We start from the raw sequence: 17,059 nt of genomic DNA on the forward strand, positions 1-17,059 counted from the left end.
ATTTTAACGTCTTTTTCTAGATCTCTGATCGTCACCTCTTCTTCTATCAGATTCATCGTTTTCTCTTCCCCTTTTCCTGTCTTCTCTAATTGCTTGCTTTTCCAACTCATCCCAACTTAATCCCTCTTCCTCATCACTCGAAAGTTCCTTAAATGAGTCGTCTGAACTCTCTTCTTCCAAGTCAGAAAGGTCTTCATCGTCGTCATCATCGTCGTCATCTTCGTCGTCCTCGTCTTCTTCTGAATACTCCTCGTCCTCGTCATCGTCATCATCGTCACTTCCATCCTCTCCTTCCTCGCTTTCCTCTCCAAGGAATCCGTTAAACCCACCATTCTGAACAAAATCGTCAATATCACCTAGAATAGTCTTTAAAACGGCATTCCAATTCAAGTTCTGCCTTCCCTCATAATAAACTATCTCCATCTCGTTTAACCAACGTTTAATTAAATCTAGGTACTCTATTGGTATCGAATCAACCCTTTTTACCAATTTCGTATAGTCCTTAGGAACAAAAATCATATCAAAGTTCCTTAAGCCTTGTTCTACTCTTTCAAACGAAACAACCTCAATTTCATCCAAGCTTAGAATAAAAGGTGGAAATTCTAGCAAATGAACAAGACAAGATGCCGTTGGAAACAACTGTACATTAGAGACCCCTGCTCTCCCTGGAACTCCATAGAAACCAAGGTCTCTATATGGAATTTCAGCTTCAAAGCTGTCTTTACTAAGTTCCTCAATTCCATGAATGAATTTCTTGTACTCCATATTATATCTCTTTTTTGTTTCCCTTTCTCTTTGTTCCTCCAAAATTTCGTCAGGATCGTAAACGTTTCTGCCCTTTCTTTGCTCCAAATCGTCAATTTGATTTCCAACCTCTGAGTAGAATTGAACATCTTGGGTCTTCTTCTTGCCTAGCCAAATAGAGTGCTTTAAATGAAGATGAAAAATAACCAATAGATCATTTTCAACTGGTTGAAATATAGCGTGTTTTATACTAGAATATAAAATATCTACAGTTTCGCCTTTAGAAGAACTAAATCTAAATCCATTGTTATGCGCCTCCAAAATACCATGCTGTCTTCTTCCCTGTCCAATTGTCGGCCTTATTCCGACATCCTTTAACATTACTCTCTGCTTAGTTCTGTTAAATTCTAAAGGTTTTTGATTTTTAATTAAATCCTGTTCAGCTGTCTCCTCTTCCAAGGTTCCTTTTTGTTTATATCTCTTTATCAATTCCTTAATACTTCTAAAAACTGAATTCAATGTTTTTCCATCCTCGGAACGTAGCATTAACTCTTTTATGAAAACTGGGGAGGAAAATGTATTTGGCATCTGCTCCAAGGATATCCCTGTTGGAAGAACAAAATTAATACGTAATATAAATACCTTTTTACCCTCTTCCTGAGTGCATACAACATTCTTCAATAATCTCACGTGGAATGGGACTAAAATACCGTATATTGGAACAAGAATGCTTTCTCTTGCTGAATCTACGTATATCCTGTTAAAGTCTCTATCTTTAGGATATTCTTTTGTTGAACTATAACTTGGATTCTTTGAATTAAAGAAATCTTCCTCGCTGTCAGATACATCACCTTGTTCTTTTTTATCCTCTTTTTTCCCACAAAATCTTTTCTGTAGTTCTAATAGCTTTTTCTTTCTCAAATCCTTTTGTCTATTTTCGATTTGTTTCATCTCTTCTGAGTGCTCCGAGTTGTTTACTCTTCGAGTTGTTCTCCTCAGTCTATCCTCGATAATCAGATCTTCCTTTGACCTTTTTACTTCCTTCTTGACGGAACTTTTGCTTCTCACTTCGTCATCCTCACTGTCGTAGTCCCCACTCTCGTCTTCGCTGCTATAGTCGCCCTCACTCTCTGCCTTGATTGGTTCCTTTTCCATTGATTTCTTTTCTGCCTTAGTCGTCTTCTTTTCAACTCCTTTTTGAGTCTCTTCGTTTTCGTCATCTAATTCATATGAAACGTGCTCCAGCTTTTTACTGCACCCCTGAGTAAGTACCTCTACCTTACCTTCCGGAGACAAATAAACCGTGTCACATATCCAAATTGCGTATTTTTTACCTTTGCATTCTAAATTGTTAAAGCCTATAGATAAATTTAAAGTCATTCCTTTTTGAAGAAAAATGTTCGGAGAGGATTTCGAACTTATTATCGAAGAAGAATCCCTAAATTCTATTCCAATACAATGACCCATAATCCTAACAAATTTTTGAGCCAGATTTTCTCCCTTGTCTTTAACTATTTTCTGATAAATATTTGTGTACAAGTCAAGAAAAGAAGTTCCTTCCTTTAACATTGAAATCAAGGTATCCATTAACTCTATACAGTATCTGTACACTTCCTTTTGTTCCTCTGTAGAATTCAAGAAGTATGTTCTGGTAATATTGGCACAGTATTCCCTATATTTAGATCCAATACTCAGTATAATACAACCTGAATTTAGACACAAGTTCTCAGCGGAATTTTCAACAGCTTTTAGTTCAAAGTTTGACCCACTCTGTACAAGCGAGTATACAAGATCAATATCCTCTGGATCCAAGTTGAACTTTGTTTCCCATAATTTGTGCATAGATTTATCGTCTAGGGCATCTTCCGCTCTTTTTCCAATGCTTTTATGAGTTTCCTTTAACTCCTTGTCTAAGATAGTCTCTATTCTTTGCAATAAAACACCCTTTAACATCTGAATCGAGAGGATTGAGGCCTTTTTGCAGAGTTCAAGTTCAACCTCGTCCTTATAACATAAAACATAGTCTATTGCACCATCTATCATCAATGATCCAAATTTAACTGAAGAAGATTCGCTTGAGAAGTACTCCTCACACTGAGATGCGAATTGTCCATCTTGTTTACCCGATTTCTCCACTAGCCCCATTAATGAAACACCTTCCAATAAATTGCTCAAGAAACCTTTGTTCGTGTCAACTGTTTCTTTAAAGTTTCCATTCCTCTCAATTAACGTTAACTTAATGTTTGAATTGTTTTTTGACATCCAATCAACAAGTTGTTGAAGAATAGTAACCTTTTTTTGACTTGTTATAATCACCATATGCTTTTTTCGTGTCAAAAGAATTAGAGTGTCTGAAAACTCAAATCCAAAAAGCCAATAGTGAAGAGTCATGCTCTTATATATAACACCGTCTTCTCTAGATGACCCTTTTCCGCACAAAATATATATCAAGTCCACATCTCTCAAACTCTTAAATACCACTTTGTTGTCGTACTCTGAATTCTCTTCCAGCCATATCGAGTAAAGAAATTGGAGTCTTCTCCCAAAAGATTCTACATCTAGCTGGACCTGGTCCTTTCCCATAATTTATTAATTCCCTGGAAAAATCTTATTGCTAATCTTTACCTTATTTTACTTTCCGGTCTCTCTCGCCTTATTTTTTTCTACCTTTATTCCCCACTAATTTAAATATACATAGCGGCTTTTTTTTATTTAAACGGCAAACATAAATGTAAGTTGCTAACAGACAGAGCAAATTGATGTTTTCCAGTGGTTTATATAATTATAAACAGAGAGTAGAGTTAAAATGGAATTTTAAATGTCACTTACTATTTATGCCATTTTCAACTTGGAAATTTGTAATTAAAAAAGGTACCCAAAAACTGCATGTAATTCTTTTTTTGAATTTTACTTAAGATACCGACATTGGATTTATATTTTGTATCAAACTCAAAGTATAAAAGATACATTTCATAGACAAACTTATTATAATTACAACTCTATTCGGGCTAATATAATCAAAAAAAGGGTAGACTATTACACTTTATAAAAGTAAAAGATTGTTTCTTGTACAGTTTTCGTCTATTTGGCAAATTTAACTCTAGTGGAATTTTTATTTACATTTTCGTTCAACAAATGTAGTTTCTGGAATTGTTCTAGTTGCATTCTGATAGTGTCTTTGTGCAGTTCTCCTATATTCTTGTCATTTTCCAGCTGTTCTAATTCATTATTGTTTATTTGCAGGTTTATAACCCTGTCCTTTAGGGTCGGTTGTGGAGGAGATAAATTCTGATCTTTTTTCACTAGATTCTCCGCTATTGACTGTAGTGTCTTACTGTCTGGGTCTATGGTTTTGAGCATCTCAACCAAATCCTCGTGACTTCTGCCTTTAGTTAGCTCAGGTTTAGGCCATTGAGCCTTTATTGACTCCTCATGTAGTAAACCATTGTACCTGTTTTCAGAGATCTCTAATGACTTTTTTGTTTCTTGTAATTGTCTTTCAAATTCCAAAACCCTTTTTTCTAATTCTTGTTTCTCCCTCTCGAGCTTTTTGTAAATCGGAGATGAAGTTTGAGCCTGAATTGAATTGTTATCTTCAACATTTGTAGAAAGAACAATAATTCTTTCTCTGAGCATTTTAATTTGTTCATTTGATTCTTTCAGTCTCTCGGACAAATGCTTATTGTCCTCCTCTACCACATTTGCAATGCTTCTAGCAGATTCAAATTCAGAACATTTAGTTTTGTATGCTAAATCAAACTTTTCAAGTTGATTTCCTATTTCAAAAAGGGACTTTTGAATTTCATTTATAAACATTAATGCGGACTTGTCAGTGCCGTATGCTGTTGCAAGAAGCTCAATTCTTCCAAAAATCGAGTTTACTGAATTAACAATGTTGTTCACAAATTCTGTACCAGTGTCCAAAAGTATCCTTTCTTTACCGGAAAAAGATGAGTATTTTACATCTCCTATTTTTTGATGTACCGTGCAAAGTTGCTTTGTCAAAGCTGCAATTAGCTGCGATTCGCTATTGGGGTCATTCATTTTAGAGATGTATTCGTGTACTGCTTCTCCAAGTTCAAAAAGATTCTTTCTGAGTTCTTTATTTTCCTTCTCTAATTCACTGCTATTTTCATTTCCCGTAGTGTCTCCAAAGTACCTAGAATTCTCTCTAACTTTATTTGAAAAACTGTAGTTTGAGTCGTGTGAACCCGGAAATTCAGGGGTCATTGCTCCTACATCTGGACTGCAAAAAGAAAGTGATGGACTAGGAACGGCTCCTGTACGTACTTTATTACCTTGGTTATTTAAGCTCTGTCCTTGTGGCTGCGTGCCACACGTTCCTATCCAAGGTATAAAAGAGTTTATCAACTTTGAACCGAATCCAGGTCTATTCTGATCTCTTTCCGGAGAATCAATGTTCGATCCCGGGATTGAAATCCCTTGTTGATTTGGATTCTGTTGTGGCCCCAATATTTGCTGTCCCTGGACTCCATGCATCCCCTGCACCCCTTGTCCCTGTTTTCCACAGCTAACACCAAATCCAGCACTTTTATTCGTAAAGTTTGATATAATGTATTCTTGAGCAGGAGTCAAGTGGTTCACATTTTGAGCAGTATTCATCCCGAGGACTGGAACTGAAACCTGTCTTGGAAAGGGAGGAGGTGGACCAACACTCTGAACCAAGTTAGCCGAATTTTGTGGGGAATGTGGCGTGCTATATGCGGCAATTCTGGGTATCATATTTTGGAATCCTTGAATATTTGTATTTGGTTTCATCGGAATCCCACCCACAGCTGGGTTTTGATTTGTTCCCCATTGTTGTGGATTTCCATTCAATGGATGCATCTCTAAACTTAATATATTCCAAATATCTCTTTTTTGTTTGCTTTCCTTCTTTGCGTTTTTTTGCTGTTTTTTCTCTTTTTAAATGTTAGTTGCAATTTCACAATATTTACATGTACGTGTCTACAACTTGTCCATATTCATCATAAAGCAGCGAAAAAAAGGTATTGAACTAAACAGATAAAGCTGTTTTATCCAAGTAATAATTTTGCACTAACATAAAAAATAATGTTGAGTCGCCTCAATATTTATGTTTTAATATATATAATTGTTTATATTCACATATTTCTTATCTTTGTCACTTAACCCCTGAGTTGGCGGGAACATTATTTTTAGATCATGTATCCTGCTTTACATTATTTTTTGAGTTGCAGTTACGACTATTTCGAATTTCCTTTTGAAAAAATGATGTTAACACGAGTACACAGAAAACAGTGCACCTTTATGTATTGGACAACTTTCATGTATAAGCATATTTAATCACCCGATTTGAAATAGTAGGTATGCTAGAGTTAACAACTACATCGGACTGATAGAAAGTATAGCGCCAGAACAGGTTAGTGTCGGTACGACAGGGTAGCCATGACAATATTGAAACAGCAATGATATGTGTTAACTGGTTTTGGTGATATTTAATATCCGCAAAAGAAAAGAATCAGATTCTAGATAAGGTTTGACTTTAGCTCCTAAGCAACAAAATTATGAGTTAAACATCTCTAAATAAAAAGTTTATAGCCTATTTCTCTTTTGAAAAGTGGGTAGACACTAAAAAATGAAAGTTTTAAGCGTGTGGTAATATACACAAAATAGAGGTAATGGTTACGAGTGTAAAGATGTCACGTTATATACTAATATGTTTTCTGAACCGAAGTAAAGATAGCAGTAAAGTAGTAATATATAAAAACAAATGAAAAAAGTGAAAGATTCAGTTTTTCCATTAGTGATGTTAAGATTAAATACTTGAATCAAATTTCAAGTCTGTACAATAATCCAAATAGTCTTTATTTACGTGTAAATTTCAGAAATGGTGAAAATATGTGATGTGCATGTAAACATGCATTTCTTATTTGTATATATATAACTTTCTTTAGTATACATTTTATTTTCACGAAATTCTATTAGCATTATTAGCAGAACTGCTTGAGGTAGCATTTGATTCTGCCCTATTTCCAGAATTGTGATGCCCTCTTGAATCAGATGAAGAGTTTCCACGAGTGGATCCTCTCTTGGCACGGTCAGTGCCAGAGGCTTCAGAAACTTCTGAATGCCCACTTTCTGACAAACGGCTTCTTCTTCTCATTTCTCTTTGTCTTATTCCCCTTCTAATATACCTGTCATTCATTTTAAGAGACCTTGCAATCGGTGAGAACCCAACGACAAGACCAAGGAGAAGTCCAAGAACCAGACCAACTGACCATGATATTGTTCCAGAATGGGCCATTAATCCAATTGTAGCACCTGCTCCAAGACCACCTAACCCACCTAATGCTGCTCCTAATCTTCCAACCAGCAATACACACATGAAAAGATTCGTTAAGGATCCGCCCAAACCAAGAGCACCCGCAAAACAGTTTGAAACAAGCCCACCTACAATCATACCAACAAATATTCCGAGAATTGCGCTTCCGAGAAGCCAGTATCCTCCTCCTTTCCAGAAATGTGTTGATTTCAATCCCAAGGAAAATAAGGCAGATTGCCAGTAAATGGCAAGGAATGCCATGACTAAATAAGCCGCGAAAGAAATAAAAGCTCCACTCCAAACTGGCCAACAACAGCATTTTGAGAAGCAGAAGCCGCACTTTGATTCGTCAGTTTCTAATGAAGTTCCACTTTCTACTGTGTTAGCGTTTGTTTCTTTACTTGCATCAGAACCGGAATCAGAAGCCAAAATCGGATTTGAGGCAGCGGCTGCGCCTAAATCTCGGACAGATCCTTCAGTTGTGACCTTGTGAACCTCTACATCGTTGCTTAACATTTGGAATCCTCCGGAAGACTTTAAGCAAACTTTTGAGTCGCTACTTGCATAAATGAATGCCAAAGAATATGGATTGCTCTTTGAGGTTTGCATTTCAGGAGCATTAATGACAGAGCAATCAGATTTGTCGTCATTTACAAGAGAAGAGGAAAATCCCATTGCTCCTATTGCTAACTTGTTGTATTTTGATGTAAGTCCTGCACTTATTTTATGTTGAGAAGTGCCTTCCTTTCCAGAGTCTGCTTGAGAAGCAGGTGGAGTTTGTTCACCTGAAGCGGATTGGGAATTATTTGAATGAACTAGATTTGGACACTTTGATAAAATTTCAGCACAACCATGCTCACAAACAGATATTACCATTATTAACCCAGAAACGGATCCAATGTCAGATGACTCTTCGTTACAAGCCAAAGTGCAGAAAAGGTTTTTCAAGAAATCCTTGCACTCGGTACTGTTGCCATTATTATTCGAGTATTGCTCCGCCATTGCCAATAGTTTGTCTGAGCAACAATTACAGGGATTGTTTGGGCAATCCACAGAACCTGTATCTGCAATTATCGGAGATTCGCCATCAACTTTAGCCTCTGAGGCTATTGGCACTCCATATACGGTTATTTCCAAGCATGATGACAACAAATTTATCAATAAAATATGATAAATTAAACTTTTTAGTCCCAACATTTAACTTTATGTTGCATTTACTAACCTAAAAACATCAATTTTGTCTTTTTTTCAAAGCTCTGAACTTATATAAAATTGAATAGCAAAAACCCTTAACTCTTCTTTTGATCTTTGGATGAAAGTATGAATAAAAATACAAATTAATTATATATATTTATTGAAATATCGCTTTCTATTTTATAAAAAGCCTATTTAAATTCAAATGCAAATAAAAGTTGATGACTTTAGTTACTTGTGAACGTAAAATAGCAAATCAACCTTTTATTTACCTTTTCGATATTTAATTATTTTGAAGACATAAAGTAGTTATACGCATGCTAAAACTAGTATACAGGAAATTAATTGTGTTGCCCGTTCTTTTCCTGGATTTAGTCTTTTCTAAATAAATGTAAAAATTTATTAATTTTTATGCTTAACCTACTATTCTTCCCCTTATAATTTTCTTTACTCTCTTTCTAGTTTCTTCCCTTTTCTGCTTCAGATTAAGCCCGAATTTATTACAATAGCACGAAGTTCCCGCCTTTATTTTTAGATTTGCATGTACTTTGGTGACCGGCTAGTATGTGTAATACCTTGGAGCAGGAAATAAAAAATAACGTTTATTAAGATCCTTTATTTATTTATTCTAATCGTGTAGAACCAGGTATCACGTCTGATTCTAGTTGGATGTGTGACAGACAAGGAGCAAAGCGAGATATATTATTATCTTAGCTCGTATAAAATAGTGTCTAATAACTAAATAACTTGCACGCAATGCGCCAAAGTAAATATTAGCATTAACATTGGGGTTCGATTCGCCCCAAAGTTCTTTTTTAAAGTATCCTGCCAGTCATTAAACGACTTCAACTTAGAGACATGAGAATCTCTAGTAAATGTTGATCTATAGGTACTTTGTTTATTATGCAATTGCAAATACTTATAGTTGTTGCCTCGTCAAATATCTTAGCAATATAAAGAAGAAGATGAAAGTCGTTCAAAAGATTGTGTGATGTGGGAGGGCAAGAAGCCAGTCTATCTTTAATAAATTTGGAAACGTCACTCGGTTTTTGTGGTACCAATCTATTTTCCCTTGGAAATTGGGTCGAGGAAAAGAAGGGCTTTGGTTGTATAGGTGCAGATTCATTTACTCTGACGATAAGCCAATGAAGATCAAATTTTTTTGTAGACTTGCCGTTTTCTAAAATTTGGGGGAGGAGTTCCCCCTTTCCACCATCCCTGACTTGAATGTGCAATTTGTCTTCTACTCTATTTTCGTCAATAATCCCGTCTCTAAGAAAAGCTAAACCGAGATCTGAAATGGAAAATGCGTTAGGAACGGGATCACCTCCCTGAATGCTTTTACAAGGGGCAATAGTACAAGTAACAAAGGTGTTTATTGGATACTGCGTATAGTGCGTATTTTTTATGGAATCCAGTTGTAGTTTCCCAAGTGTAATGATCTCCTGTGAAGTCAGAAGTTCTTCTCTTTCATTATGTGTAAAAACAAGTCCGAGGCACTCTAATCCGAGGGAATTGGCAATGGCATCCACAGAAGACTTAAATAAATCATTCTTCAAAACGATAGACCCCTCAGAATCAAAGCTCTCATCCTGTGGTGGCTCATAAATTGCTTCCATAACTGCTCTAACACCCATTGGATAGCTGCTATCCTCTCTATAGTATCCGTACATCCATCCAATTCTCTTTTTCAACATTCCTAGAGTTGATTTACAGTAGTCAACGAATTTCATTGCTTCCGTGAGATTCATCATCTCAAGATGATCAACATAACGATATTGTTGATGTTTAAGAGTCACAGATGGAGGGATCTTGTTCATTTTTCCCTTTTCAATGAATGTTGATTTATAGGACTGTTTGAGAGGCAAATCATCCGTAACATAATTTCTTTCACTTATAAAAAAATCAAACGACTTGAACTTCGGTGCAGCACTCTTCTCAACCTGATTACCGCTAAATGAAGAAGAGGAAGAGAGTTGTTTATCTTCTTCACTAAGTTCCATTTTAGTTCCGCTTCTGCTAACAATTGGAGACAATTCTTTGGTAGACATTTGCATCGGGAGTTTTGTTGCCGTTATCTGAGGAGTTGCATCAGTAATAAGATAGACTATTGAGCCATTATAAAGTCCATGTTGTTTAATGCTCAAAGAATCCCCTTTAAGCAAATTATTTCCAAAGGAATCTAAACTAAGTAACTGTTGATCTTCCGGGACCTTTAGAGAAGATGCAATCTTCGATTTCAAACTTGAGAGGTTACAAGAGGAATTGACTGTTACCCTTGACCTTCCTGAGACTGAAAAAACCCTAATTACCCACTCTTCGTTCATCACAGTTTGCTTTAACTCAAATATTTCTTTATACTTTCTTTTAATAACTGACTCATATAGTAACAAAGCGGCTTCTTTTGTATTCGCAAGTTCTTTTAATACAGGGTGCGTGGCTACCTTTACTCTGCTTAGAAACAAATATTAATATAATTATTACAGAATCACACACTGGATATTTTGTTTTAATTTTATATTTATGTTTTGCTATTATAAATAAAACTGAAAAGGATTTAGATCGATTGTTTCCCTCTTCCTTTATATGTACCAAACCGACCCCCCTTTACGGGTGTGGACCGGAACTCAACAATAATCCATGATTTATCCAATTGTATAAAATAACTAGGAATTGTTTCTTATTTTAAATTTAACTGAGGCGAATCCTTGTCTCTCTAAATACCGTACTTTCGCCCTCATTTATTTAATAACCACTTTTACTGTTTAAATCTGATTTGAAGCTACTAACGAGTGGGGGAACTGAAAAATAAGTTCCAACATTAATAGTATAATAAGACAGGCTTAACTCGGGCATATTCTTCGGATTAATAAACTTAAATTAGTTAAAAACAGTGACAGCAATCAAATAAGTTGAATATAAAGCAAAGGATTTTGTCCTGGAAGGTTTGTCGTTCTTTTAACACAATATATGCACATATATGGGAATATAATTCCCAGTAATTAAAATACAATTTCAAGTTAGAGTCTGAAAAGAGCGATACCATTTGAATTTATTATAAATATATATAACCAATATGCCACGCGAATTAGTTACTTTGCAAATAGGACAATGTGGAAACCAAATTGGAATGGAATTTTGGAAGCAACTTTGCACAGAACACGGACTAGATGTGGATGGGACGGTTGTTAAAGATATGAGTTTTTCTGAAGATAAAAAGGACGTATTCTTTTATCTCTCTGATGATAGCCACTATGTTCCCAGAGCCCTGCTTTTCGACCTAGAGCCAAGAGTTCTGAATCACATAAAATCGAGTGAATTCAAGAATTTGTACAACCCAGAAAACTTCTTCATTGGGAAAGAGGGTGGTGGGGCAGGAAACAACTGGGGTTGTGGTTACGATACTGCAGAGGAGGTTTATGACGAAATATTGGACATGATTGATAGAGAGGTGGAGGGATGTGACAATATGGAAGGTTTTCTCCTTTGTCACTCAATTGCAGGAGGAACAGGAAGTGGTATGGGGTCTTATATACTGGAACTATTAAATGAGCATTATCCAAGAAAGCTAATAAAAACTTTTTCTGTATTTCCAATGCTAAATAATGAAAGCTCAGATGTAGTTGTTCAACCTTATAACTCGGTTTTGACCCTAAAAAGGCTTGCTTTGAATGCAGATTGCGTTGTAGTTTTGGACAACACAGCTCTGAGTGGCATTGCGGTTGATAGGTTAAAATTAACCAATCCAACATTTGCTCAAACTAATGCCTTGGTTAGTACTGTTATGGCAGCATCCACTACTACTCTTAGATATCCTGGTTATATGCACAATAACTTAATTTCTCTTGTTTCTGCACTGGTGCCTACTCCAAGGTGTCACTTTTTAGTAACTTCTTACACTCCCATCTCCATAAGTCAAAATATACAGCAAAATGTAAGAAAAACAACCACGTTAGATGTAATGAGAAGACTCCTTCAACCTAACAACATTATGGTCAGCACAAATATGAGAAAGGGAACCTACATCTCAATTTTGAATATAATTAGAGGTGAAACTGATCCTTTAGAAGTGCATAAAAGCCTACAGAGAATAAGAGACAGAAATATGGTAAGATTCATACAATGGGGACCTGCTGCAATTCAGGTCGCTTTATCTAAGTACAATCCGTATAGTAGCCAACACAGAGTTAATGGACTTATGATGGCGAATAATACAGCAATTGCTGGCTTGTTCCAAAGATGCGTCGGTCAATTCGACAGACTTATGAAACGCGGAGCATTCTTGGAAAATTACAAAAAACAAACTGTTTTTCAGGAGGGGTTGGACGAATTTGATAACTCCAGGGAGGTTACTGAAATGCTAATTGAGGAATACAAACGTGCTGAGAGAGACGACTACATGCTAGCTGGATACGGCCCGGAACCTCACCTACAAAGTGATAGCTATTTAGAAGACTCAAGTAAAAGAGAGTTTATTGGGACTCACTCTCACTTTGAAGATGACCTATCTGACAGTACAAGCCAATATTATAAGGAGAACAGTTCCAACTACAATACTTATAAGAGCTAGTCACATTCGAGATAATTAATGATTTTAATTAGGGTAATGCTAATATTTGTGTTCCTTTGAATGCACACAAGAAATTTACAATGTCTGGATAAACCCGTTCTTTCTTCTTTCTTTTCTCAATTTCTTCCTTTCTTTTCTCTTCATATATTTTGGGTATTCAATCTTTGGTTCCACTATTCTAGATCTAATTAGTGGTGGCAAAAGCTTTACTTTGACGGTATTATCCTCGAAATTGTGGCTTGGAATTAAATATGGTATTTCAAATGAACTTTTGCTTTTGTTTATTAGTTCTTCCAGTTTAACCCTTAAGGATTCGCAGTTTTGAATTGTTATCTTTGTTTTCAACTTTCCCAGTCTAGTTTCATCAACGCCTTTTCTTAAACCAAAACAAAAGGACAAATTGGGATTGGGATACCACTTTGATATCTCCTCGTGTTTGGAGAGAATCACACAAGGAACCTCGTTAATACCACAAAGTACTAGAATGTGATTCCCGATTCCCAAATTAAATAGCCTCTGATGGATCACCACTCCACATATATTATCTATATTGTGCAATACCTCATTGCAACCAATATAAACAAGTGGTCTGAACCAGTTTGCACTTTCATACCTAACTTCGCGAAGAATACTAAGGTGGAAGTGAATGACATAAATATTAATAAAGAACTCTAACTCATATTTATTCTCCAGTAGTTAACACATACCTGTCAAATTCACTCAAGAAAAGGTTCTGAGAATCTTCACTCAATGCCTGCCTGTAAACACAAAACTTTGTCGCAAGAATCAAAAGTTAGTCACTTAAACATAAACTTACCATTTCACGTTGTTGCTTGTAAGTAGACTTTGTCTTGTTTTCGGTGCTTTTTTTCGTTCTGCTTTTTTATTAGAAACACCATTCATAACTGACAATTAAAATATCCTAAACCGCCAACATTTACGCGCTGACGAGGCGGTATCAAATTATTTTATACAAATTTGTGGGCTTGAAAGATCAAAAAATAAGTAACTTTTGAACGGCAAAATCGCTTGAGAAACCCTATTTCTGGAAATACAAAAGGGAAGGTGGTGTATAAATCTTTTTTGGAAACACATTTGGTGCTTAATTAAACGAAGTTACAACATGTCTGGGTGATTTAGACTCATTACCAAAGAAGCAATCCTGGGTGCTACAAACTATTTATGCATATATAATGATTAGAGAATTGGAACACGAAAAAAATAAAATATCTGTAAATCAAATGAATAGAGGTTATAGGTCATTTTTTAGTTTTGACACTAATATACTAAAAGTAAAAAGTCCGAGTTCCCATAAAAATTTCTTGAAGCAGGATGAATTTTCATTCGAAGAATTGTATTATGAGTGTAAGGTGATCAATGAAAATGGGCCCCGCAGGAATTCTTTTGGAAACAAGGAGAATATAGAAGTAAATCTTCCTATCAACAATGTTACTAATTTGGGTTTAATTTCTGAATTTAATACAAAAAAAAGACTAGAAAATGGAAGATTATCCCTTTTAGAACCTGTTTTTGATAAGAATGTGGAAATTAACGAGATTTGTGAGGAGATAGAAACAATAAATATAAACGAAACTGAAAGGAGCACAGATGAGAAACCCATTTGTTCAATAGAAAAACTTGAAAGTTGCGGAAAATTCGATAAGACTGAAGATAACAATGTAAGGGCCTTGTCAGAAGGAAGATACTTTCTAATTTCAATGTTTAATGTCCCAAAAATAAGCTCTGATCCAAGAGAAAATGAGTACAATAACCAGAATAAAATGTTATTTAAAATAGGGGATATGGTTACAATTAATCCATATCATGTGAGATCTCGTTCATTTAGGGAGTCTATTATGCTTAATTTCATCAACGAAAGGTTCTTGAATTACCACAAATTCAACTCTTCAACGGTTCCCTATATGCTTCATCAAGTAAACTTGAGTTCTGTTTCAATCAGGGATGATCTTCCAAAACTTTCTCAGTCTTATTACAAAAGTGGGTACACCTTTACTTTGGAAATAAGTGATACCCACAAAAGAACGTGTGTATTGAAGGATGTTATAGGATGTGGCGCTAACGCCAGTGTTTTCTCTGCAGATATTTGTACAATTATAAACAATGAGGTTGCAGGAGTATTTAGTTGTGCAGTAAAGGTTCAACACAGGGATCTCGGATTGAACATTAGAGAACTTTACTGTGGAATGGCTCTATATAAAAGAAACAAGAAAAGAACGACAGAAAAACAATTCGACTATATTATATGCAAGGACTTTTCAAATACTGAAGATTTAAATGTTGAAAATTCTAAAAACCATTCGCTATTATACAATAAATTAGTTTGTGATGTTACAGGAAAAAATTTACCTAATTTTCAAAAAACTGCTAGAAGTTCAATTAGCACTAACTTTCCACAAAGCAATTTCAATTCGTGTAGAAACTCTATAAATTCAGTAGTTTCAGTGAGCGAGAACAGTTATAGAGGTAGCTACAATTCTTTAGTTTCGCAAAGGAATTCAATTTCATCAAGAACAATTTCAAACATAGGAAATCCAAATAGACTCTCCACCTGTTCAAACTACTCATTCAACTACCTCGAATCTCCTTCGGACGGAAGTATATTAACTGATCCAATAGTAATCAATGAGGGAATAACGGTGTTTTGTATTACCGAGTTGTTCATCGTCTCATCAAGCACTTCTGGGATGATCCAGAATATTTTGAACAGAGAGACAATTAAAGGAAGCATTCAAATACAGAATTGCAACGATAATAGAGACGATGTAGGTAAATCAGTTGGTATCTCCATTCTGCCGACTTCGCCTGGATCAAAAAGCCTACAAAAAATTTTAAACGAACATTATTTGAAGAGTGGTCTTACTATGGAAGAACCAGTAGTTCTATTTCTGGTGTTCCAGTTTTCTGAAGTGCTTCTAGCCTTTAATGATATGAAAATCATACATGGTGATATTAAACCAGACAACATCTTACTTTATCCTAATCTGGATTTTGAATTAAAACAAGATGAATATGACTCAAACGAAAAATACTCCCATCCCCTCATGCCAGAAGGCCATTCCTTACCTTTACATACTTCAATCATCGATCTTGGAAGAAGTCTTGACATTGGTGAAATTTATAAGAACACTCTTTTTGAAGGTAATTGTCATGCCAAAAACTTCCTTCCCCCAGTAATGCTCGAAAATCTGCCGTGGTTACACCACATTGACATATTTGGGATTGCCTCTACTGTTCACTGTTTGATTACAGGGAGGTATATGGAGCTGACAAAGTGGAAAAATGAAATTCTTAAATGTACAGGAAGTATATTCGAGGATTCCATACGTGAAGATCACACTCTTGATGTGTACAATTACAAAATTAAAAATCAGAGTTCATGCATTAAAAGAAGCTGGAATTATGAATTTTGGAACAGCTTTATGTCAACATGCATAAATTTCTGTCCAATATTACTTTCCTCAGAAGTTAATATGAATCTGAATGACAATTCGCAAAATAATACTAGCCTGTATGATAGTACCCCAGAAGGTCCACAACTCAACGTTACTATCGAAGAGTTGTCTCAAAACACGCATTCTTTTCTTAAGAAAGTGCAAAAAGACATCATTAGCATTTTCAACAGCAGTCCTCAAATGAAAATTGACTTGTATAAACAACTTCTGAACATCCGGAAATTTATTGGTAGCACTTCTGTAGGAACATGAATAGCAAACATTGTGATATAAGGTAGAAATTTAGAGATTAAGTATCGACGTTTTTTTTCTACATAGTTTATTTTTTCTTCGCAACAACCATTTATCGACTTAATTTGCCCTTTCAGTTAAAAACATTACTTGCCGCCATATAGTATTAGGGTGCAGGCGGTAAATGCATGTAATCATTGTGTGGGGTTGGTTTAAAACCTACCAAGGCTTATGAAAAAAATACAGATGAGAAGTAACAAAGAGAAGAAAGTGGGAATATTTAAATTAGTTTTTCCTCTTTAGTCGCCTCCATTCCAATTTTGGTTCCAAGTAATTCCATTTAATAGAATTAACAAAAAAAGGTTGGGTCCCCGAAAATGCTGGGAGCCCAACAGCAAAAAAGGATCGAATCTATTCGATCTGAGCTGGATTATTGCTTACATAAGATGAACGATGTAGATAGTGTTGGCAGAGGTAAGTTTTCTTTTTTTGCTTTAATTATGTATTTAACTCGTCAAATAATAAAATGATCTTTATTTTATA

General features: G+C 35.4%; 7 protein-coding genes across 7 annotated transcripts; 2 read left to right on the plus strand and 5 right to left on the minus strand.

Moving 5' to 3' along the window:
- Nucleotides 1-3: 3 nt before the first annotated feature.
- On the minus strand, nt 4-3,327 carry FG386_003595 (CDC68 like aminopeptidase family chromatinic protein; the record flags this gene model as incomplete). Its single annotated transcript, XM_067343029.1, has 1 exon — nt 4-3,327. The coding sequence occupies one exon, from the start codon at nt 3,325-3,327 to the stop codon at nt 4-6; it is 3,324 nt and encodes a 1,107-aa protein (XP_067198637.1).
- Nucleotides 3,328-3,825: 498 nt separating this feature from the next.
- On the minus strand, nt 3,826-5,592 carry FG386_003596 (uncharacterized protein; the record flags this gene model as incomplete). The annotated part of the gene is made up of 1 exon (XM_067343030.1): nt 3,826-5,592. One exon carries the CDS (start codon nt 5,590-5,592, stop codon nt 3,826-3,828), a length of 1,767 nt encoding a protein of 588 aa, XP_067198638.1.
- A 1,102-nt stretch (nt 5,593-6,694) lies between these two features.
- FG386_003598 (uncharacterized protein) lies at nt 6,695-8,245 on the minus strand (the record flags this gene model as incomplete). Its single annotated transcript, XM_067343032.1, has 1 exon — nt 6,695-8,245. The coding sequence occupies one exon, from the start codon at nt 8,243-8,245 to the stop codon at nt 6,695-6,697; it is 1,551 nt and encodes a 516-aa protein (XP_067198640.1).
- An 842-nt stretch (nt 8,246-9,087) lies between these two features.
- FG386_003599 (nuclear pore associated protein(NLP4) with N-terminal ubiquitin domain) lies at nt 9,088-10,569 on the minus strand (the record flags this gene model as incomplete). The annotated part of the gene is made up of 1 exon (XM_067343033.1): nt 9,088-10,569. The coding sequence occupies one exon, from the start codon at nt 10,567-10,569 to the stop codon at nt 9,088-9,090; it is 1,482 nt and encodes a 493-aa protein (XP_067198641.1).
- A 749-nt stretch (nt 10,570-11,318) lies between these two features.
- FG386_003600 (gamma tubulin) lies at nt 11,319-12,812 on the plus strand (the record flags this gene model as incomplete). The annotated part of the gene is made up of 1 exon (XM_067343034.1): nt 11,319-12,812. The coding sequence occupies one exon, from the start codon at nt 11,319-11,321 to the stop codon at nt 12,810-12,812; it is 1,494 nt and encodes a 497-aa protein (XP_067198642.1).
- A 75-nt stretch (nt 12,813-12,887) lies between these two features.
- On the minus strand, nt 12,888-13,715 carry FG386_003601 (uncharacterized protein; the record flags this gene model as incomplete). The annotated part of the gene is made up of 3 exons (XM_067343035.1): nt 12,888-13,443; nt 13,520-13,570; nt 13,630-13,715. 3 exons carry the CDS (start codon nt 13,713-13,715, stop codon nt 12,888-12,890), a joined length of 693 nt encoding a protein of 230 aa, XP_067198643.1.
- Nucleotides 13,716-14,005: 290 nt separating this feature from the next.
- On the plus strand, nt 14,006-16,537 carry FG386_003602 (Bub1p related protein kinase; the record flags this gene model as incomplete). The annotated part of the gene is made up of 1 exon (XM_067343036.1): nt 14,006-16,537. The coding sequence occupies one exon, from the start codon at nt 14,006-14,008 to the stop codon at nt 16,535-16,537; it is 2,532 nt and encodes an 843-aa protein (XP_067198644.1).
- Nucleotides 16,538-17,059: the final 522 nt, after the last annotated feature.

This window comes from Cryptosporidium ryanae, assembly GCF_009792415.1.
Source record: "Cryptosporidium ryanae isolate 45019 chromosome Unknown contig_9, whole genome shotgun sequence".
Lineage (NCBI taxonomy): Eukaryota > Apicomplexa > Conoidasida > Eucoccidiorida > Cryptosporidiidae > Cryptosporidium > Cryptosporidium ryanae.